The sequence below is a fragment of the Parasteatoda tepidariorum genome, chromosome 11 (assembly GCF_982258835.1).
Source record: "Parasteatoda tepidariorum strain Cologne lab strain chromosome 11, Ptep-v5.0, whole genome shotgun sequence".
Lineage (NCBI taxonomy): Eukaryota > Metazoa > Arthropoda > Arachnida > Araneae > Theridiidae > Parasteatoda > Parasteatoda tepidariorum.
The window spans coordinates 46,200,148-46,221,205 of record NC_141765.1 but is presented as its reverse complement, the minus strand read 5'-3'; the positions used below and the strand labels follow the sequence as shown (position 1 = coordinate 46,221,205).

Genomic DNA, 21,058 nt, shown 5'->3' with positions numbered 1-21,058 from the left:
GAAGTAGTTATGATGGAATAAATGAAATAAAACAAATTATAGTCCAAAATAATATCCCAAACAAATAAATCAGTTATCGAGTTTTAAGCTTTATTCCGAGTAAGCGTTAATTATTCAAACCTTTGATTATTTCTTGGAACAATCACTCGAAGCTCAGTAAAATAATATCCATTGTGGTGTGAAGAGCTTCTCTGGTATGCATAATAACAAATGCAATGAGACTGCAGTAGAAATAAAATTCACCTATGAGAAACAAAGAAAAAAAAATTCAAAAAGGGCGTCCCAGGTAACTTTCAGGGAAGGAAGAGGGTTGAATAGGAAAGACTAATAAATCACTCCCCTCAAATCATATCCCAATCTACAGAAATATCGTTTCTTTAAACTCCGCCCTCTATAGGACGAACAAATAAGTAGTGAACCAATCATAAGCCAGGAAAAAGAATGAGGGTAAGTGACAAGATGTGGTGGTAAAATCATTTTCCACTTGAAAAGTCACTCTGCGGGATCTTTTTTTCATCCAACTATGTAAAAGTTAAATCAAAATGTCTGTTCTTAAATCCAGTAGTTTTTCTGTGCGTGATATTTTGGACTTATCTGAAACTAAATCTCCTTCTAGTTTTCCATCAAGCAATGAAGTAGAAGAAAATTCTAATTATGGTGGACTTGATCACTTTTCAAGATATCTTCCAACAGACGCAACAACAAGTAAGTAGATTTTTACTTGTTGCTTTGATCATTTCATTTTGTAAATAATATTAGATATTAGAATTGTTGCATCATGCTCATGTATTTTCATATTTTAAAAAAGCTTGTTATATTCTTATTTTTACGGAAAACCTTAACTAGCAGTAACTTAGTAGTAATCATCAACAGTCGCATAAGAATCAGTCCAATGGTGAACCATAATATGGGAGCAGTGAATCATAATATTGGGCAACTTTTCTATAACATCCATAGAATGTTAAATTGAATCTTGTTTCTATTCAAGTTTATTGCGTAATCATCAAGTTTATTGCATAATCAAATTTAAGAAGTACATTAATAGAATTCATCTTTGCATCATATTAAGTTGCAGCAAATTTAAACGATATTATCAATTAATACGCTCCAAAATTTCGAACAGTTTCTTCTAGTGCAGGGTTTCTCAAACTTTCCGGTGTGCGTATCTCAATCATATCCCAATCATCTCATAATATTTAAGAAAAATTTATGGGACCAATTAAAAAGCAGCCCAATGTTGAACCATAATATCGGTACATTAAATCATAATAATGAGCAACTTTTCTGCAACACCAATAAAATAATAAATTCAATCTTGTTTCCATTCAAGTTGAGTCATCAAGTTAATCGTGTAATCAAGTTGAAGAAATTCATTAATAAGATTCATCTTAGCGCCATATTAAGTTGCAGCAAATTTAAACGATATTATTACTCAACACGCTCCAAAATTTCTAACAGTTTCGTCTTGTGTAAGGTTTTTTAAACTTTCCGGTGTGGATATCCCACAATATTTACAACATTTTGTGGGACCCCATAAGCAATGCGCGAATCTGACATTCGCCAAACTGACAGCGTCACATGCAAAGCAAGTTTCCATTATAAAGAAATGTATCAAAACGTTTTGGTTTTTCCTTTGTCTGTATTGTCTTATATTTCATTTTATTTCTAGATAGATTGTGTAAAAATATTTAGCAATTGCAAAATTATAATATCTTAAAGAAATGTCAACGTTGTCAAGATATTTAGCAAACCCCGCTGCAGGTCCCGAGAACTCGATTGAGATCGCGACCTACAGTTTAAGAAATTCTGTTTAAATAGTTAATCAGTAAGAGTTAAAATTCTGAAAATTTTCAAATTATTTTACTTATTTCTGAAATATATTTTGTTCTATTAGATAGATGATTCGTTTTAATGGTTTTCATTTGAATTTTTCGAAGTGAGCTTATGTCCTTTAGTTTGAGTTTCAGTATCTTTTGTCACAGAGTTAAAAGTATAGATATTTCCGTTTCCATGTTTCGAAAATTAACTTTATGCAACTTCTAAGGTTCTGAATGAAATTCAAAATTTTTAGCTATTAAGCATTGGTAAATGTTTATGGGTTATCTTTCCAATTTTAATTTATGGTACAATGTTGCATTATTATTATAAGCTTATAAGTAAAAAAAAATTCAAGACTTTTCAAAAATTTTTGTACGTAAAATTTGTGGTGAAAAGCAATGATAGTGTCTAAACATCAAGATAAATGGGTGAGCCCAACTCACCCTATAAGAGTATTTTCCGATACAATTACAATAAAAATCACCCCCACATTATAGTAATCATTATATAAATGTAAGTAAATAATAAATACACAGATTTTTATACCGAAAGCAACACTGATAGAAATTTTAAAACGTATTACACCATAATATCATTTAAAAGATTTGCAACCATAATAGGGTGCAAAGCTGAACAATATTAGCATATCTTCTTACAATTTAAAGGAATACGTGGTTAAATTTTAGTTTAAAATGTAGTGTACACTATTGAAATTGAGATTTGACATGATCGTCGACTCATTAAGTATTTGAAACTATAAAGAAAAGTAGTAGTTGCATTGCTGAGCGGTCTCCAAAAGAACCACATAATGCCAAATAATAAAAAACCACATAATGCCAAATAATAAAAAACCACATAATGCCAAATAATAAAAAACCACATAATAAAAATTATCCTGCTTTCCACGAAATTATGAAAAATTTGAAGTGAGAAAAAATTACCATTTTAAAGATTTTCATTTTAAAGAACGGTTCCTATCATCTTAAACTTTTCAAAAAGACAACTTTATGATTTTCATTCAGTTATTAGCGTATCATTTAATGGTTTCGTCTCTCTTAAATATAATAATTCAATTTTAATTCATCGAGTGTAAATAATAAAATTATTATTCATTGTAATGTAGCAGTTGAATGTTTTTTGCAAGTAGTATTCGTAATTATAAACTGGAGCATAAAATAGACAACAAAATAATCATATAATTATTAAAGATATTATAAATTTATTACAATTAACAAGCACATTTCTGCAAAAAATTTTATTATATTATAAAGTGCATAACATATTTTGTTCTTTAAATTATAAGTAAAACAGTATAATTCAGAGCTATCTAGTAAAAACGGTATTAAGCTATTGACCCGACAATAAATAAATCGAGGAAATGATCGATGCTTTAGGTGATGACCACTGACCACTTTTCAGGTCAGGTGTAATCAATCAAACCCTCCAAGGGAGAAATATTTTTTGAATATGTTTTGCCATGAATTTACCAACTCTGTTTATGCATTTAAAAAATTCAACTAAATATTTTTTAACGATTTCCAAGACACGAGAAACAGTAATTTATTGTATTCATTTAAAAAGATATCATAGTGTTAATTATAAGACTCTTAAGGGGATCTGAGACGCACATTAAAAAAAAAAATTTAAAGAGAATAGGTTCTTTTGAATACGATTATACTATTTAATAAATTCCTCAAAAATTTTCTCATATTTTGTAATTGCGTTAGAAAACACCATATTTTTAATTTTTGATATAAATAAAAATACTATAATTTAATGTGATTTTCATTATTTTAAGTAAAAAAAATATTCATGCTTTAATTTGTTTTCAACAGTTTTTGATATCTATTGTTTTTAAAACAATAATCACCGTAATGAACACGGAATAATTCAAAAAGCTTTTTTATGCCTCACACTCATTTCAGCAAAGAACATAACTTTTTCATCATTAGGAAGAGAAACAATTCTATTATTTATTTGAGTAGTAATAGTAAAAGTTTCTCAATTTTCAAACTTTCCATGTCTCAAAATCACTTCAATTTAAGACAGGTTTCGTAAATATTCGAAAAAAAACCAATCACATTATTTATTAGAATAGTAATACTAAAAGTTACTCAATTTTCAAACTTTCTATGTCTCGAAATCACTTTAATTTAAGACATGATTTTTTAATGTTCGAAAGAAAACCAATCGCATTATTTATTAGAATAGTAATAGTAAACGTTTCTCAATTTTCAAACTTTCTATGTCTCGAAATTACTTCAATTTAAGACATGATTTTTTTTTAATATTCGAGAGAGAGAGAGCCGATCGTATTATTTATTAGAATAGTAATAGTGTCTCAATTTTCCAACTTTTAATGCCTCGGAATCACTTTAGTTAAAGACATAAATTTTTCAGCGTTCGGAATAGTTATAATTTATTTGAATAGTAAAAGCAAAAACTTCTTAATTTTCAAGCTTTTTCATATTCCGGACTTACTTTAATTAAAACCATAACTTTTTTAGCTGTCGAAATAAAATCAATAGTATTATTTATTAAAATAATACAGTGAAGCACCGTTCTTATGCTTCTCATTTATACGTCGTTTTATTGTAGTCTCAATTCATTCTTAACTCTTCTCTTGAAAAGAATTTTTATCCTTATTCGAAATGAGTGAAAGTCAAAAAAAGTGTAGGCGTTGAGAATAGAGTGCATAGCATAGTAATTAGACTGATTGCTGAAAAGGACTGCTGATATTGTTTTCTATATCAATAATATTAAGTGTCAAATTAACATTGCTATTACGTTATCAAAATTATTATTTAAAATTATTATATTAAAATTATAATTATTACGATGAATTTCAATTGATTTGTTTAATTTTCAGTTATACTTCTCTTAATTTAGACATCAGTTTACATTGATCTCCTATAAGACGTATAAAAGGAGCTTCACTGTAATAATTTTTAAAAAAAATCTCAATTTTTCCAATTTTTATGTGTTTTACTTACTTAAAAAAGAAAAGACCTTTCGTTTGACAAATCAGCCGATTTTGAAATTGAACTGGAATATAAGAAATAGATTTAAAATGATCTAAGAATATAAAAGAACTTTAAGGGTTTTTGAAAATTCTCCCTCCTGAAAAGGAAAATTGAATAAAACAATAAGAAATTTTAAAAAAATACCGGCAATCAGGGTGACGGTACTTTTGACCGTAATTTAATCCGAATTTTTTACAGTTTACGAGTCGGTTTTCAACTCTTTATAAAAAGAGAGCAAGTTTAAGTTGCGTATTTAATCAAAAGTGAATTGATTGATTTAAACTGTATTTAATATTAGAAACAGCATTTGTTTTGGTCATATATTAATTCATTAAAAAAATGAACAACGCTTTGCTATTAATTAAAAAAAAAATGCATAATTTTTGGAATAAAAAATGGAATGGAAATTGTAAAACACTATTTGAATGTCAAACAGAATAAATAACTGCTATGAAAAAATAACGTAGTATATTTTTGTTGTTAAAATGTTATAAAATAATTTAAAAAAATTTATTAGCAGATATTTGTGAAAATAATAGAATTTTATTTTTTATACATCCCTCCATTCAAGAAGTTTTCAGTTTTTTAGTTTTTTTTTTTTTCAATGAGGGAGATAAGGAAGAAATTTCACAATAGGGAAAGAATATATTTTATTTTTACTTAATTAACTACTTAATTACTCATATCTTTATAGCGAAAGATATTTTTAATGTACGCAGTATTGTTTTGGTTCAAGTTTTATTTCGCTCTTTAATCAAGTTGCTTTTTAATTCTGAACTCTTTGAAAAATTTTTATATGGATTTAATTTTTGCAGGTTTGTGAAACATTATATTTTTCAATTATAAAAAGAAAAAAAAATCTTCATTATTATTTTCCATGTATAAATTAACAATAAATGGATATAGAAGTAAATGAGACTGTTTTCTAGAATATTTCGATTCAATAAGATGGACGGGAACTATTTTTTAAAAATATTGCAAAAATTAGCATGATTTTGAGTACTCTATGAGATATTTTTTCTGATAAGTATGAAAATGCATATTTACTGCAAAATTTTTATTAAATATGTAAAAAATAATAGATTATATATTATGTAGTACACCGATCTGAACGTTAAGTAACTTTTTTCCCGGTTACCTTAAAAAGCCTGAAGAAATAAAAATTTGAATAAAGCATGTTATTTATTATATGAAACATAATTAAATAGCTTATGTAAAAATAATTTTTTAACAGACCCAAACTTGAATATTAGGAAAATAACATAATCATAAGGAATCCAAATAATTTTTGCAATCCTTTTTTTTTTTTTTTTTAAACAAAAATACCTAAAAAGAAACATTTTTTAACTTGAGAATCTCACCATCCCATTTTTTTAAAAATAAATTGTCCTTTTAAACGAGAAACAGAAATTATTACGTTTTCATTTATTTATTTATTATTTATCATATATTTATTATTTATTAGCTTATCAATTTACTTATTATTACTAATTTTTTTTTTTTTTTTTTTTTTTTTTTTTTGCAATTTACTAACATAAATTTTCTTCAAGTTTTTGTTAGTCAGTAGATATAACAAATTTATGAGTTACACATTCATTAAAAAACTAAATTTATCTTATAAAATTTATTTTGTTTTTGTTTTTTCATAAATTAAAAAATACTCTTTCTAGAGAATACACATTTAGTTAATGATTTAAACATTAAATTTGTGATACATGGACACATCTCGCTCTCTTACGATATTTATTAATGACATTTGATACATTCAATGATATTTTAATGCATTCAAATTATAGCACATTAAAGTGTCATTATTACAAATCTAAATTCAAAATGTTGCAATTTTATAAATAAAAACTGTAATGTATTGCAACTTTATAGTTTCAATTAAGTGACATTAATGAGTTTCAATATTTTGTGAAATGATATTTAGATTGATAAAGTCCTTGCTTCAAAATTATAAATTAATTTCAGTTTAGCTTAATACTTGAATTGATTTTACTCTCGTTGCTGTAATATCTCATTTCTGAGTAACTAAGCAAAACGCACCAAATTATAAAATAATTGTAACTATCTTTATTTGTCAGAGCATCATAAAAACGTTTAATAAAATAGACGTTTAATCAAAAAATGTAAGAAAACCCAATGATGTTTTGTGTCAATGATGTTGAAATGCTGTCAATGATGTTGAAACCCAATGTCAACTGGAATGACTTAGGCAAGATATTGTTACTTTTTGTAAAAATACATGAAATTTAGAAACTTGCAACAATAGTGCTATTATTTTTTGCTGTTGATAAATTATAGACTCAGCTAGTTTTAAACTGCGATATCACACATGTTTTTCATGCAAGAAGAAAAAATATCTGATAAATTTTCGTGCTGCATAGCAATGATATTTCTGATTTAAAAAAAAAAAAAAAATAATAATAATAATAAAAAAAAAAAAAAAAACAGAAATCTGGTTAATAAATATAGGGTATTTAAACCGTAAATTTATTATTGAAAATTATAGATTATAATGAAAAATTATATTCAAATACTCAGCAAAATAGATACAATTTATTAGTTTATCGAAAAAATCTTTTCCAAATACTTAGTAGTAGATTTCCTGAAAAAAAAAATTATTTTGAAAAACCATTGTTTTACAAAAAATAGTTATTCTAAAAAATCTTGTTTTATATATTTAAATAAAAACCTTTGAATATGAAAAATTATTTCTAAAGCCAACAGTCGACGGAAAAGCGTTTCGTTTAAACATTAGTTTCATGCCTCGATCATTTAAAACAAATGTAATATATTGCATTCGTGCTACCAAAAAATAGGAGAAAGAAGGGTAAATCAATATTTTTTATATTAATGTTCCGTACAAATCAACTTATTAGCTTCCGCAATTGCATTTTTAACTTCATTAATGATATTATCTTCATTAGATACCCCTAGTTATTCGTAACAAATGCAATACAATGGTACTAATTTCATTAAAAAAAAAATTTTAATTAAAAAACTTTCTCTAAATTAAAAAAAATTCTACAATTTCATTTTTAATTTCATTAATAATATTATCTCCATTAAGCATCCCCAATTCTTTGTAATCACTGCAATACAATAATAAAAAAAAAAATTTCAAAATAACCATTTAGTTAAAAAGAACTTTCTCTTAAACCATTCTTTTGAAATCATTTCAGATTAAAATGCTTTTTGAAATCTTTGAAGAAATTGATTATGAAAACAAGATGAAGATTGTAAAAACTAAATAACAATTTATCCTGAGATTAAAAATATATTTCACGCTATTTTTTTTTTTTTTTTACAATATTTTTTTCTAACTTATTATTGCACTGTATCTTCAACAATAAAAAAATAAATAAAACATCTTCCCTTTAAGATTTAATCTTTATAAAACAGTATTTTTTTATTTTAAGTAATTTAAAAAATAAAAAAAAAAGTTATCAGGGGTAAAAGTCTATCGGAACATTTTTCTCGTTTGGGGTGAAACATGAGGGAAGTTGAACGGTGCATATCGGGGTTTTAACGAGCCGTGCATTTGCGGAGGAAATGAGGTGTCAGGACGGTTGGAATAGGAAGACCGCAAATTTTTATCAATCATTTGAAAGTAGGCTTCTGCTCTTCATTAACTTTTCAATAAGTTATATAAGCTGTGAATGATTTACTTTTTTGCAGCTATAGCTTAAGGATGAAAGTGCAAAAAATTTGAAACAAATTTAAACAAAACTTGCAAGTTAGAAGAAAAAAAATATATTGAATCCAAATTTATTTTACTTGAGACATTTCAAAACCAACTAATTTCAAAAATATTTTTTGAAAAAAATATTTAATCGAAATTTTTTTTTTTTTAAAAAAAATGAATGTGTAATTAATTGCAAAATAATTTTCGAAAGAAATATTATTGCTTAAAAAAGTAATCTTGACAATTATTCTCGTTTAGATATTGTTCATATACATCTCAAACACTAATTAAGATGTATTCTAAAAAGAACTGGTTCAAAGTTAAATTATAATATCGATACTTTGAAGTGTAATATCGTGTATACAATATTCCCACTATATTTTCAACTATAATATTCCCACTGAAAAAATTTCCGGATCTAATTATGGTATAATGCACCGGAACTTTGAATGCATCATTCGTAAAATCCATTTTTACCGTAAAATATTACATCGTAATTTTTACAATAATATTTATTTAATTAGAGTGATTTAGCGATTTTATGGTAATTATTACATTTAAAAATTATTGTTTGTAACATGTTTTGGTAAAACGAATTAAGAAATACCTCCACTCTTATCTGGAATCATTTGATCCGGAATTTATCACAGTGTCAATAAATTGGAAATCTATTAAAATTATAGATTTATGCATATTATTCCAAAATTTTAAGCAGTTTCATTTTCTTGCATATATTTAAAGAGCTAGGCTATGTATACAAGATCATTTTTTTTTATCAAACTAATATTTGATATGTATCATAAATAATAAAAATTTCAAAATTAGTTGCATCAATCAGATATATTTGATCTACCAGCACACTGAGTGCTGTTATTTTTCTCTGTGGTTTGATCCGGAATTTTTTACAGTGGACTGAAACCTTAAAAAAAGACTTATATTGAACCATACTTCCATTGGAAATCAATTTAAAAATAGTTTAATATGGTACAAATTGGTACCATATTGAAGTTGCTGCAAGTTTGCAAAATGTTGTGATTCAACGCATTCCAAAATTTGAATCTATTTCCACCACAGATTTTTTAAATAGAATTAAACAGATAAAAAAAATTATTTGTATTAAAACCACCTCATTTTAAAATACTTTTTAAATTTGGCTAAAAATGAAACTGATTTCTGCGTTTAAAATTATTTTTAAAAAAATCATGAACCTCTGTTTTTTTCCCCTTAAAACATTTTTAAAACATGTATGAAAAATGTCAGGAAGAGAAGGGGATTTGTCTAACTAGTAAAGTTCCGTGATTATTGTTTGTTACTCAAAAGAAATTCATAATCCTTTTCTTTTTTTTTAAAGTTATACTTGTCCTAAAGAGAATAAGTTTTATATAGTTAAAAACAAGAGTTTTGAATTAATAAGATGTATAAGAGCGACTGTAACCCAGACTTAGCTGATTTTGATAGAAAGTAAAAATTTAACCATATTAAAAAAAAAGAATTAAAGAATTCTGGGGTATAGTATTTATTTTGTTAAATAAAAACAGTGCAAAACAATTATGAAACTCAAAATTTATATGATTTATCTTTGTGTTTAAAAATTCAATGTTTTTGCGTACAGTAATTTTATAATATTAAACATCGTATTAAAATATTGAAATTTAACACTTTTTAAGTTGTTATTCACCGTTTTGAACTTCTTGATGCAACTACATGTATATAGAGCTAAACTTGATTTAAATACTTCGAGGCAATTACATGCATATAGAGCTAAGATTGATTTAAAGCTTCAAAATTAATTTAAAAATAAAAAAAAATTCAATGAAAAATATCTTTTTATGGATCAAAAGATTTTCTTTCGGGAAGAAAAAACAAATTACCATTTGTTTTTGTTTTGTTTTATGGATTTATAAGAAAAGAACTGTTTTTAAGGAGTTACAAACTTCAATACATTTTAAAGTAAAATTTAATCACAAACAAGGTGCTTTGCAATACATTTTTGTACCGAATCATTATACGTCTTCTCAATTATTAAGAAAATATGATGGTAAAAACGAAAGAATTGTATTCCGGGAAAAGAACTTATTTCATAATTCCGAAATGTTATTTACTGCGCAGAGAAAAAAATAGGGGTAAAATGAACAGGATGATAATGACATTCCTTGTAATATATATATATATATATATATATATATATATATATATATATATATATATATATATATATATATATATATATATATATATATATATATATATATATATTAATATATATATATATATATATATATATATATATATATATATATATATATATATATATATATATATATATATATATATATATATATATATATATATATATAATATATATATATATATATATATATATATATATATATATATATATATATATATATATATATATATATATATATATATATATATATATATATATATATATATATATGCATATATAAATATATATATATATGCATATATAAATATATATATATATATATTAATATATATATATATATATATGCATATATATATATATATATATATATATATATATATATATATATATATATATATATATATATATGCATATACATACATATATATATATATATATATATATATATATATATATATATATATATATATATATATATATATATATATATATATATATATATATATATAATATATATATATATATATATATATATGCATATTAAATGCAATAATTCATTTATATTCATTGTCGTATATCATTAATAATTTATTAAAAAAGCACAATGGATTTCTGAAAAAAAAATTATATCTATTCGGGAACAAAAAAGGAAAAATATTTATTGTATGTTTGAAAAACACATAAATTCATTCCTAAAAAATAAATAAACAGTTTAATGTCTTAAAAAGCATAGAAGGGCTTACATTTGAACAGAGTAGCTTAAGAGAATAATCACAGAACATATAAGCACAAGAAAACTGAAAAAGATAAGAATGAAAAGTTGTGAATCGAATTATTTTCCTATTAATTTTTAGTTTTATTCGGAAGTACAAATAAAATGCATTTTTGGCTGCGATAATTCTAAAATAAAATTTAAAATCACTGCTCAAAACTCTTTTATTGAATTCACTGTTATACAAAAATATTCTAAATTATATAAATCAAAACTAAAAAACATTTGTATGACTATATGTTTTCATATAAAACTCGAATCACATAAATTTGCATGGTTTAACAAAATTCCTATAAATCAATATTTCTTCAAATATTCTTCATAAACTTCAAAATTAATCCAAGCAAAGGTTTAATTTGAGTTTTAACATCTTAAAGAGTTTGAAACTTCTTGGAATTTTCTTGAATCCTATTTCACAAAACACGTAAAATCATATTCAAAAAATTCATGATATCTAATGAAATAAATAAATTTTGTTCTACCATAAATAGTTTAAAATGATTGCATTTATAAAACTTATGATGTTTGCATGTTTGTATGAATATGTATAATGTTTTTAATTGTGTGTTTGAAATGTGTGTTTGAAAAAAAAGTGTTTTTGAATATATGTTTTTATGTATATATATATATATATATATATATATATATATATATATATATATATATATATATATATATATATATATATATATATATATATATATATATATATATATATATATATATATATATATATATGTGTGTGTATATATATATATATATATAGATAGATAGATAAAGATTATTTTAAATGCTTGAGCAAAGCAATTCTTAACAATTTTTTTTTTCAAATTTTAAAAGGATTTGTTGTTATTTAAAAACTGCTCAGGAAATTTTATTTAATTTTATGGAACATTTCTTACAGTTAAAGTAGGAAAACGGAAGGCAAAAAAAATTTTTTTTCTATATATAAATGTCTATATCTCCATGAATATATAAGCTAGATTTGCGGAATTTTATGCAGTTATTGCATATAATTACCTAGGTAATTGATACAAGCTGAAAGTTTATTGCTTTGCTTACGAACATAAGTTCAAGAATATTCTTTTTCGTACGTAATTTATTACCAGTCCCTCAAACCTCTTAAATCTTTAAACATTAGTGGTAAATATGAGCACATGACCTAAACATCTAAAGTTAAGGAATAATTTTCCTTCCATTTCTTGAGAAAATGGAAAAAGGTTAAACATTGAAAGTGCATCTTCTTTTATTATAGGGTAGCGAACTTTTGTGTAGAAATTATAAAGTATTTAAAAACATTAGTTCTCAAGAAAAAAACACATGTTTAGTTAATTACAAACGTCATGGCTTAAAAAAAAGTTTCAAGTTAAGAATATGTCACAGTTTCTTGTTATTCCAAGAGAGAGAGAAAAAAATATATATATAAGAAACCACCTTTTTTACGGCAAGCTGTCATGTTATATCATTCAGAAAATTTTTTAAATTTTTATTAAGTCCAAATATTCCAAAGTTATTAAATTTTAACCTTAGAAAAGAAATAGAAAAAGGAAGGAAAAAAAACATAAACTCAAAACACCTTAAGGAAGTGTCACTGAATGGAATCTCTATATTACGAACTCGATGATGGATATGTACTAAACATTTTGTCACATCGAAAATTCGGGATAACGAAAATTGAATACTTTTAGCAATTTAGATACAATATCAATATCATTGTCATTATCAAACAATATCAATATCATTGCTTCTTCGTCTGCTGAAATTCTTCTATTCCATTATCTTCGTCTTCTTATGTATGTCTCCTTGCTGTATCATCTTTAAATATTTTCAATTCTTTCCAAAAGCTACACGCAGAAACATTAAAATCCACAGTAACAACTTCCTTGTAAGGATTTATTTGTTTTATTCATTAAAATAATATTTGTTTTTAATCTTATCAAATAATCTGTGCACACATATCTTACATGCCTACTACTTAAGGAATGGATGATAACAACAATTTCATTTAAAGCATGATAATATGTTTCGTAATTAAATTTCAAGAAAGTCAAAATTGAGTTTAAAAAAATATCTTAATCTGAGAGATAAAAATATTTTGTGTCTGAAAATATTTCGTTAAATTGAGATGGCATAGAAATACATTTGACCAAAGAGGTTCTGTTATCAAAATAGCAAATGCGTCGGGAATTCAGATTTTTTTCCAAAAAAGTGATGCGTCTGATATCGAAGTTTAACGTATATCATAATTTTTAAAGAAGAAAAAAAGTATATAACATATTAGTGATTCTATTCATGTATGAAAATATAGCATCATATTCATGTTTATTTTTCAAGTTTAATGCATGTTCTATGTTTTTGATACATTTATTTTTACAGTATCTTTGAAGTTCTAAATTTTTAACGATCATAAGAATTCTCACCATACCTTTAACACACCAGACATACTTTTGAATAAAAGTTTTAATACGGCAATTCTAAAAGAACACTACTGTAGTTTTCATCTTGAAAATAACTTTAGTTTCCATAAAACAAACCGATTGCATTACATATTTGGCTTTTTGGGAAGTTTAACATATTTTAACTCATATAGAATCAATGAAAAAATTCTTTTGACGATTAATACAGGTATAAATTAAATTTTAGCATTTTTTGGAATAAAAAAGTTGATGGGCTAAAACTGATTTTTGTCTCTGGATGAAGAGTGCTTACCGAAGAGTCTTAAGTTCCTTTAAATCTGCACTATTTACTGGTTTAATCATGCATTGACATGCAATTCAATGACTTAACTCAGTTGATCTTAAATAATATTTCAAGTAACACAGACTATTTAACCATGCCTGACAGGCATTTCAATGATATTATTTAGTATGGTTTATGATATGATATAGAAATAATCCGCCAGGCACACACTGATTTAAGCAGGCATTGATAGACATTTCAATGAGTTAAATCAATATGTCTTAAATAATATTCCAAGTAACACACTTAGGTTCAACCATAAATTCAGGAACCATGCATTCCATTTAACCATGCATTCAATGAGTTAACTCTACATATCGATGAACTGTATTCAAACAAATAGATATACCACTACTTTTAACACCGATTTGTTATGGGGGTTCATCGCTTTGTATGTGATTAACACCGCACCCACTGTGTCCCAACGGTGATGGGAAGGGTAAAGAGAGGCACAACCATAGGCTCAACGGACCATATGACAGTTTTGGTAGCCCACAGCAGCCTAGTCATTATGAGCTATTTCTGATTCGAATATTTGTTCTCTGTCGAAGATTATTCACTTCACAATTTGAAGAGTGGTGCTCTATATACAAAAGATTTAAAAATAGTGAATAGTTTTTAGCTAAGTCTTTTTTTACAAGCAACAACTTTTTAAAACCGTTTGTTCCATATTGTTTAATTTCGAAAAATGATGACGAACAATTCCATTGTATGTCCTCAGAATATATTCCGTGAAACCCTAATGTTTCGTGGAAAGATTATAAGGGTTCCAAAAGTTAAGGCTTTTTTTAGAGAAATCCAGTTACTTTGTTAGAAATCTATAATTTAGAAATCTGTAATCAGTAATTTACTTATCAAATATTTCGGCTATTTTTGTGAAATGCTAATTAAGAAAAAAAAAGCAATAAATTGTATCTGTAATTTTTATCATCCTTTTTAATATGTAATAAAATAATCAAATTTAGCAGTAAATAAGTAGTTTCTCTGCTAACCATAATCAACCTTTATTTCCGCCCTTTTTTGTTTTCATTTAAAAACAAAAAAGGGGGGAAATAAAGGTTGATTACCATATCAACGAAAGCCCTAATTCAGCATATTCATTTTTGGTTTAAGGCTTAAGCGCTCACTGAAATTAAATTCAGAACTAGATTAGATGCTATTCCAGAACTAAGCTTTAAAATTTACTGACGTAAAAATAAATTTTAAGACTGGTATTTATAAAATAAAAAAGTTTATTTTTCATATTAAATATTTTTAAGATAAATAGTGGTGTTGGGTTGCTTAATATGTTCGCAATTGCTAATGAACTTTTATCATTAAGTGTAGAAAGTCGATCATAAGGTTTCCTAGCAGGAAAAAATTGGGATTCGCTGATCTTGCCGAAATTCCAGAATTCTAAATACCAGCCTGGATATAATAAAGTCTAGCGGGTTCCGTCAAAAGAAGGTCGATTAATTAGGATGCCCTAGCTGGAAAAAAAAAGCAAACGCTGTTCTAGAGGGAATTTCAGATACTAGTAAAATACCTACCTGGAAATAATAAAATCTAAGTGGTACCGCCAAGAAAATGTTGATTATTTAGGGTTCCCTGTCTGAAAAAAAGATAGGAATAGCTGATCTAGGGGAAATTCCCGAAACTTGTAAAATTAGTACCTTGGAATAATAAAGGCTAGCCGGTTCCACTAAAAGAATGTTGATCATTTATGGTTCCCATACAGAAAAAAAATTAGGAATCATTCATCTAGAAGGAATTCCGGAAACTTATAAAATACCTATGAGCAAATAATACTAATGAACAGTTTTATGTGAAAATGTCACCATCGTAAATAGAATAGCTTATCACTATATTGCCTCAAGCCTTCAAAATCAACAGTCCCTCATTTCTTTTGAAAAATTACTTATATAGTTGCATTTTGGAAGAGTTCCAAACAATGGAAAAAAATATTAACATAGATTCTGCCAATAGGTCAGGAAAGAATAAATTTTTATAACAAATAAACCACTAGGCTGGATTATAAATGTATAGGCTCAGATTTATGTAAATGTCAGGGGGATTTGGCATGTTTTTTAGTGTTCTGAGGGTACAAAACTTCAATCATCATTTTAACCCTGTATAATCCATCAACAAGAGTGCATATTTTGTCCTCCCCGTAGACAATCCAAGCGAACTTGTGAGTACACTAGAGTCGGGAGGCACCGTTTAACAAAGGGTACTTCCAACGGGCCAATTAAAGGAGAGAACGCCATATCAGATACAATAGGCGGTTCCGGGATTACTCATAGAATTACCGGCGTGATTTTACGGGATATTGCCCAAGGCGGATCAACGTAAACTTATACAGTTAGGGTTACGGAGAACAATGAGTTAAATGTTCCATTAAGAGCCCTGAATTTAATCAATTACCGAAGTATAAAAGAACTTATTTGAACTTTTAATACTAGGATGGCGGAAAAAAAAGGAATTTTGGATTTGAAGTAAAAATGCTTGAGTTATATCGGAGCATTATTCTCCGGAGTGCATGAATTTTTTTTGATTTACAAATAAAACGAAATTAAAAATCTTTTTAACGAAAAAAAATTTTTTTTTAAAAAGCATATAATATTTTAAAGAAACAATAAAGGCATTTTAAAAATGGCTTTGCATGCCAAAGTTTATTTTAAACGTTTATTTTAAGTTTATTTTAGAGTGCTTGAAAGGCTTTCGTGTACTAGTACCTTCTTTTTTTTTTTTTTAATTTTCCTTTAATTTTTTATTTATTTATTTTTATTACTTAGAACTTGTAAGTTTCAATTTAAGACTTTCCATATTTAAAAAAAAATAAATATATAGCAATGAATAAAGTCCTAACTATAGAAAAAAATAACTAGCTGCGAATTAATACTTGTTTCGAATAAAATTAAAATAATCGTAATTGAAATAATTATTTGAATGCTATTTAACTCATTTTAAGTTATATCAACATTTGGTGCAAAATTTAATATTCCCGTATACATTGAAGTTTTATCTGAAATCAGTAGTATAATTGCGAATCTCGTTTAAATTTCACCTTGCAAACACAGATTTGTCTATTTATTTGTGCAATTTTAATATGGTCTAAAAATTAGGTTTATAAATTTCCCAAATGGCCTGTTTTTTAATTTTTGCCAGTAGGCTGTCACACAATTTCTATTCCAATTTTTTAGGGCATGTTTATAGTGATGTTTAAATATAAATTTAAAGCTTAATTTTTATCATTTCTGAAAATAACTTTTAAGTTTCAATTACTTTAATGTGCTTTGCCAAAGTTAAATTTTTTTTATGTTTTTGCAGTAACTGCATTTTAAAATTAGCAGTATCAAGCAATCATCCAAAACCCGATTTATTTTTAAATTCAGAATTTTTTGAGACTTCAGTTGAATTAAATTTTTTTAAAGAAAAATAATAAATAAATACCACAATATCACGCATATAAAACTTACAATTAGTTATAAAAGTTTATATAATTTGTTTCACATTGCAAATTTAAAATTGACAAAGCATATTCACCTCTGGTAAGAAAACTGACTACTTAATGGTTTTTCTCTCACATAGCTCAATATACTTTTTTTTATTTTTTTAAATTTTATTTTATAACAGTCGTTGAACAGCAAACTCAAATTTAAGTTAACGGATATCAATGTTCAACTCCTTAACTTTGAATTTTGAACCTAATCCAGAAAACAAGGGAACTCCTGGATCAAGTATTGGGAGAAATTTTGTCTTCTTTTGATGGAACTTCTGATGGAAGCATTTGCGTTACATGGAGAGGAAAACCGCGAAAACCTCACGGGGTTAGCCTAACGGCAAGGAGATTCTAACCCCTCATTCGCCTACAAGTGAGGATATTTTACGTCAGCACTGTGTTCGGGGCGATCGTGGGTCAGAATTCGTATCGACCAGCCATCGCTGGGATTCGAACCCTGTTCCCCCTCATTGGGAGGCGAACGATCTATCCTCTGAGCTACCACGGCTCAAAATACATTATTAATATTTCTGTTCATTGTAAAAGAGAGTATATTTATAAATAACTTAGATAACTTTTTTTATAAAATAAAATTGAACGTACAGTGCGCCAAATAAAAAACGGAACAACCAGAATTATTTTTGATCTAATGGCCGAATTTTTCAGAGTCAGGGATCAATCTCAATGGTTTGAGGCCCTAACCTAAAGTATGCTGTATTGGTATATGATCCCAATAGTTTAGTCAGGAAAACGGATGAAAGTTTAGACTTTTTAATGCTAACTTTTGCTACATGTTGAGAATGTTGAAATTTACACTTTTCGCACAAAAAAAAACTTTATGCTCCTTCCGGAAGACCTAAATATTTGTTTACCATATTCAAACTAAAAAGAAAAAAACTTTCTGTGAATACGTGATCACTATGAAAACTTTTTACTGTCTCAAAATTTTGAAGTTCGAAAAAAAAATTTTTTTTTTCTTCCGATATTCATAGATTAGATGAAAGGGTGTGCCTTTGAATAGTCTAAGAGCGATTACTTGATCTAAGAAGTGATACGAAAATCAATAACGTATCGTTTGTATCTGGATTGAGCGATGTTCAATGTATCATCTGATTGAAATTTTAGGCTGCTATAACATATAGGTTCTAATTTCTTCATGTATTATGGAAAACTTTTGATATAATTTATGTTAATACCTAACGCTATATATATATATATACATATATATATATATATATATATATATATATATATATATATATATATATATATATATATATATATATATATATATATATATATATATATATATATATATATATATATATATATATATATATGAAAGGAAGTGTTTGTCTGTGTATCCGTCTCCAAAACTGCGTTAGGGTCCTGAAATTTTTACATGGGAAGCAAGAGGCAATTTTAACCCCTAATCTTAAAAGACGTTCTAGAAATTTTCGCATAGGTTAACATTACATGTTGTTAGAAATTAAACTGTTGATGTTTCTAATTTAAATTTTCAAAAAAATAATATTGGAATTGTTTGCTAGCTTACAGCTCCGTTTAATCAAAAACAGAGTTTAGTGCACGTTCTTCGATAATTATTTACTTATTTGTTACATCAGGTAAGCTCAAGCAAAATGGAGGTGGGATGAGGTCACTGAATTAATTGTTTGCAAACTAGCTGAAATCACGTGATTATTATATTTTTATAGTTACGCTTTAAAAATGTGTTTCCATAAAACTAAACAATTAAAGATTTAAATAACACTAAAATAAAAACGATTACTTTATTTACTAAACTGTAAATTTATCAGGAAAATAGTTCGATTGTTGTAAATATTAACTATTACGCGTTGGCCTCTCTCAATAAATACCAATCAATCATTCAATATATTTCAATCAATAGCATCATTTTCGGTGCTGAATGCAGTTAAACTTTATTTTGGCGAATGAAACTTTTTTAAAACGTCTTTTGTCTAATCTAATAACGTCAGGTCACTGGAAAAAGCTACAAGTAATAATAAAATGATATAGTAATTATTTCAACTGATTTAATTGTAACGTTATATAATTTTCAGTTATGTGTGATCAGTTTTCATTAAAATCCGTTAACAAACTCTTGACTATTTTTTTACCCCGTGACCAAAGCATTTATTCAGCCACAAATAATACTACAAATTACTAGTCTCGTGAAAACGTGTTGTATTTCATTACGTTTTAAAACGGACAGAAACTTATGCAATCAACATTTTGATAACACGTAAAAAACTGCTACAGAAAAATTGGAAAATGTACGTTTGTTTTAACAGCTGAATTTTCAACTCTATCTAAACGTATATATAGCCATACTATGTGGATAGGACATTTTAGATGTCTCTTGATGTCTGCTTAAAAAGCACTTTAGCCAGTAGAAAGGAGTGCAACAAGCTCTTGTAGTGAATGGGTAAAGGAAAGTCGCCTGTGGCAGATAGTCTGTACCAGAAGATTTTTCACTTTGACGTTATCTCCCTCTTTCTATTACACCCTTAGGCAGATTGATGACTGCATACATTAAGCTATTCTATTAAGACATGACGTCCCTTCAAAGTACACATTATTGACGTCTCTTCCAAATCTTTGAAAGCTACAACGACGTTCTTTTGGGATCGTTCACACGATTCACATTTTGTGGAGAGTGCTACTCTATTCAAATATTGATTCACTAAATAAATTTTGCAATTTTTCTTACCAGCGTAATCTTTAATTATAATTACCAGCGAAAATTATTTTTACTTTCCAGATTATGGAAGATATATGAGATAAATACTTGTGATAAAAATGTGAATAAATTTATTAGACATAAAAGTTCGACGAGTACTTTAAATATTCCAATCTTGATTATATTTAGGTGATTTTCGCTTATTTAACGATTTATATGTGGTTCAGTAATATTTTAACAATTGCCTTTTAGCAATATATTCATTACCAATCCATTGTATTTTAGCAATGTATTCATTACCAATGTAAGGCTTCTAAATTAAACAAATGTCGTAATTTTCCATTGATAAAATTTCATCCTAATGGCTTACAATAATTAGTCTACGTAATTTTTTTTAAAAATTAATTCATTTTCTTTTCCTGTAGCACTAATTTTAGAGATAATTTGAATCATTTACAATACAATTAGGGTTGGAATTTCTTCCAGAATATACATATTTCTTCCTGGAAAATGAAAAAAAAATTAAAAAAAAGTAAGAAGAAACGAGATGAAACTAAAAATCACGAAAATATTAGTTTAGTGTATTATGATATAAGAATATTTTAAATTGAATATAGAAAAGTTTAATATTGTACTGGAAAT

At 26.1% G+C, this 21,058-nt stretch overlaps 1 protein-coding gene across 1 annotated transcript in view; it reads left to right on the top strand.

Annotated features, from left to right (window-relative positions):
• The window catches only part of LOC107445725 (uncharacterized), a 51,754-nt gene that overhangs the window by 18,715 nt on the left and 11,981 nt on the right, over positions 1–21,058 (top strand). Inside the window, exon 2 of the mRNA XM_016060197.4 lies at positions 617–705. Within this exon, the coding sequence (XP_015915683.1) occupies positions 617–705 (89 nt within the window). The remainder of the gene's footprint in view (positions 1–616; positions 706–21,058) is intronic.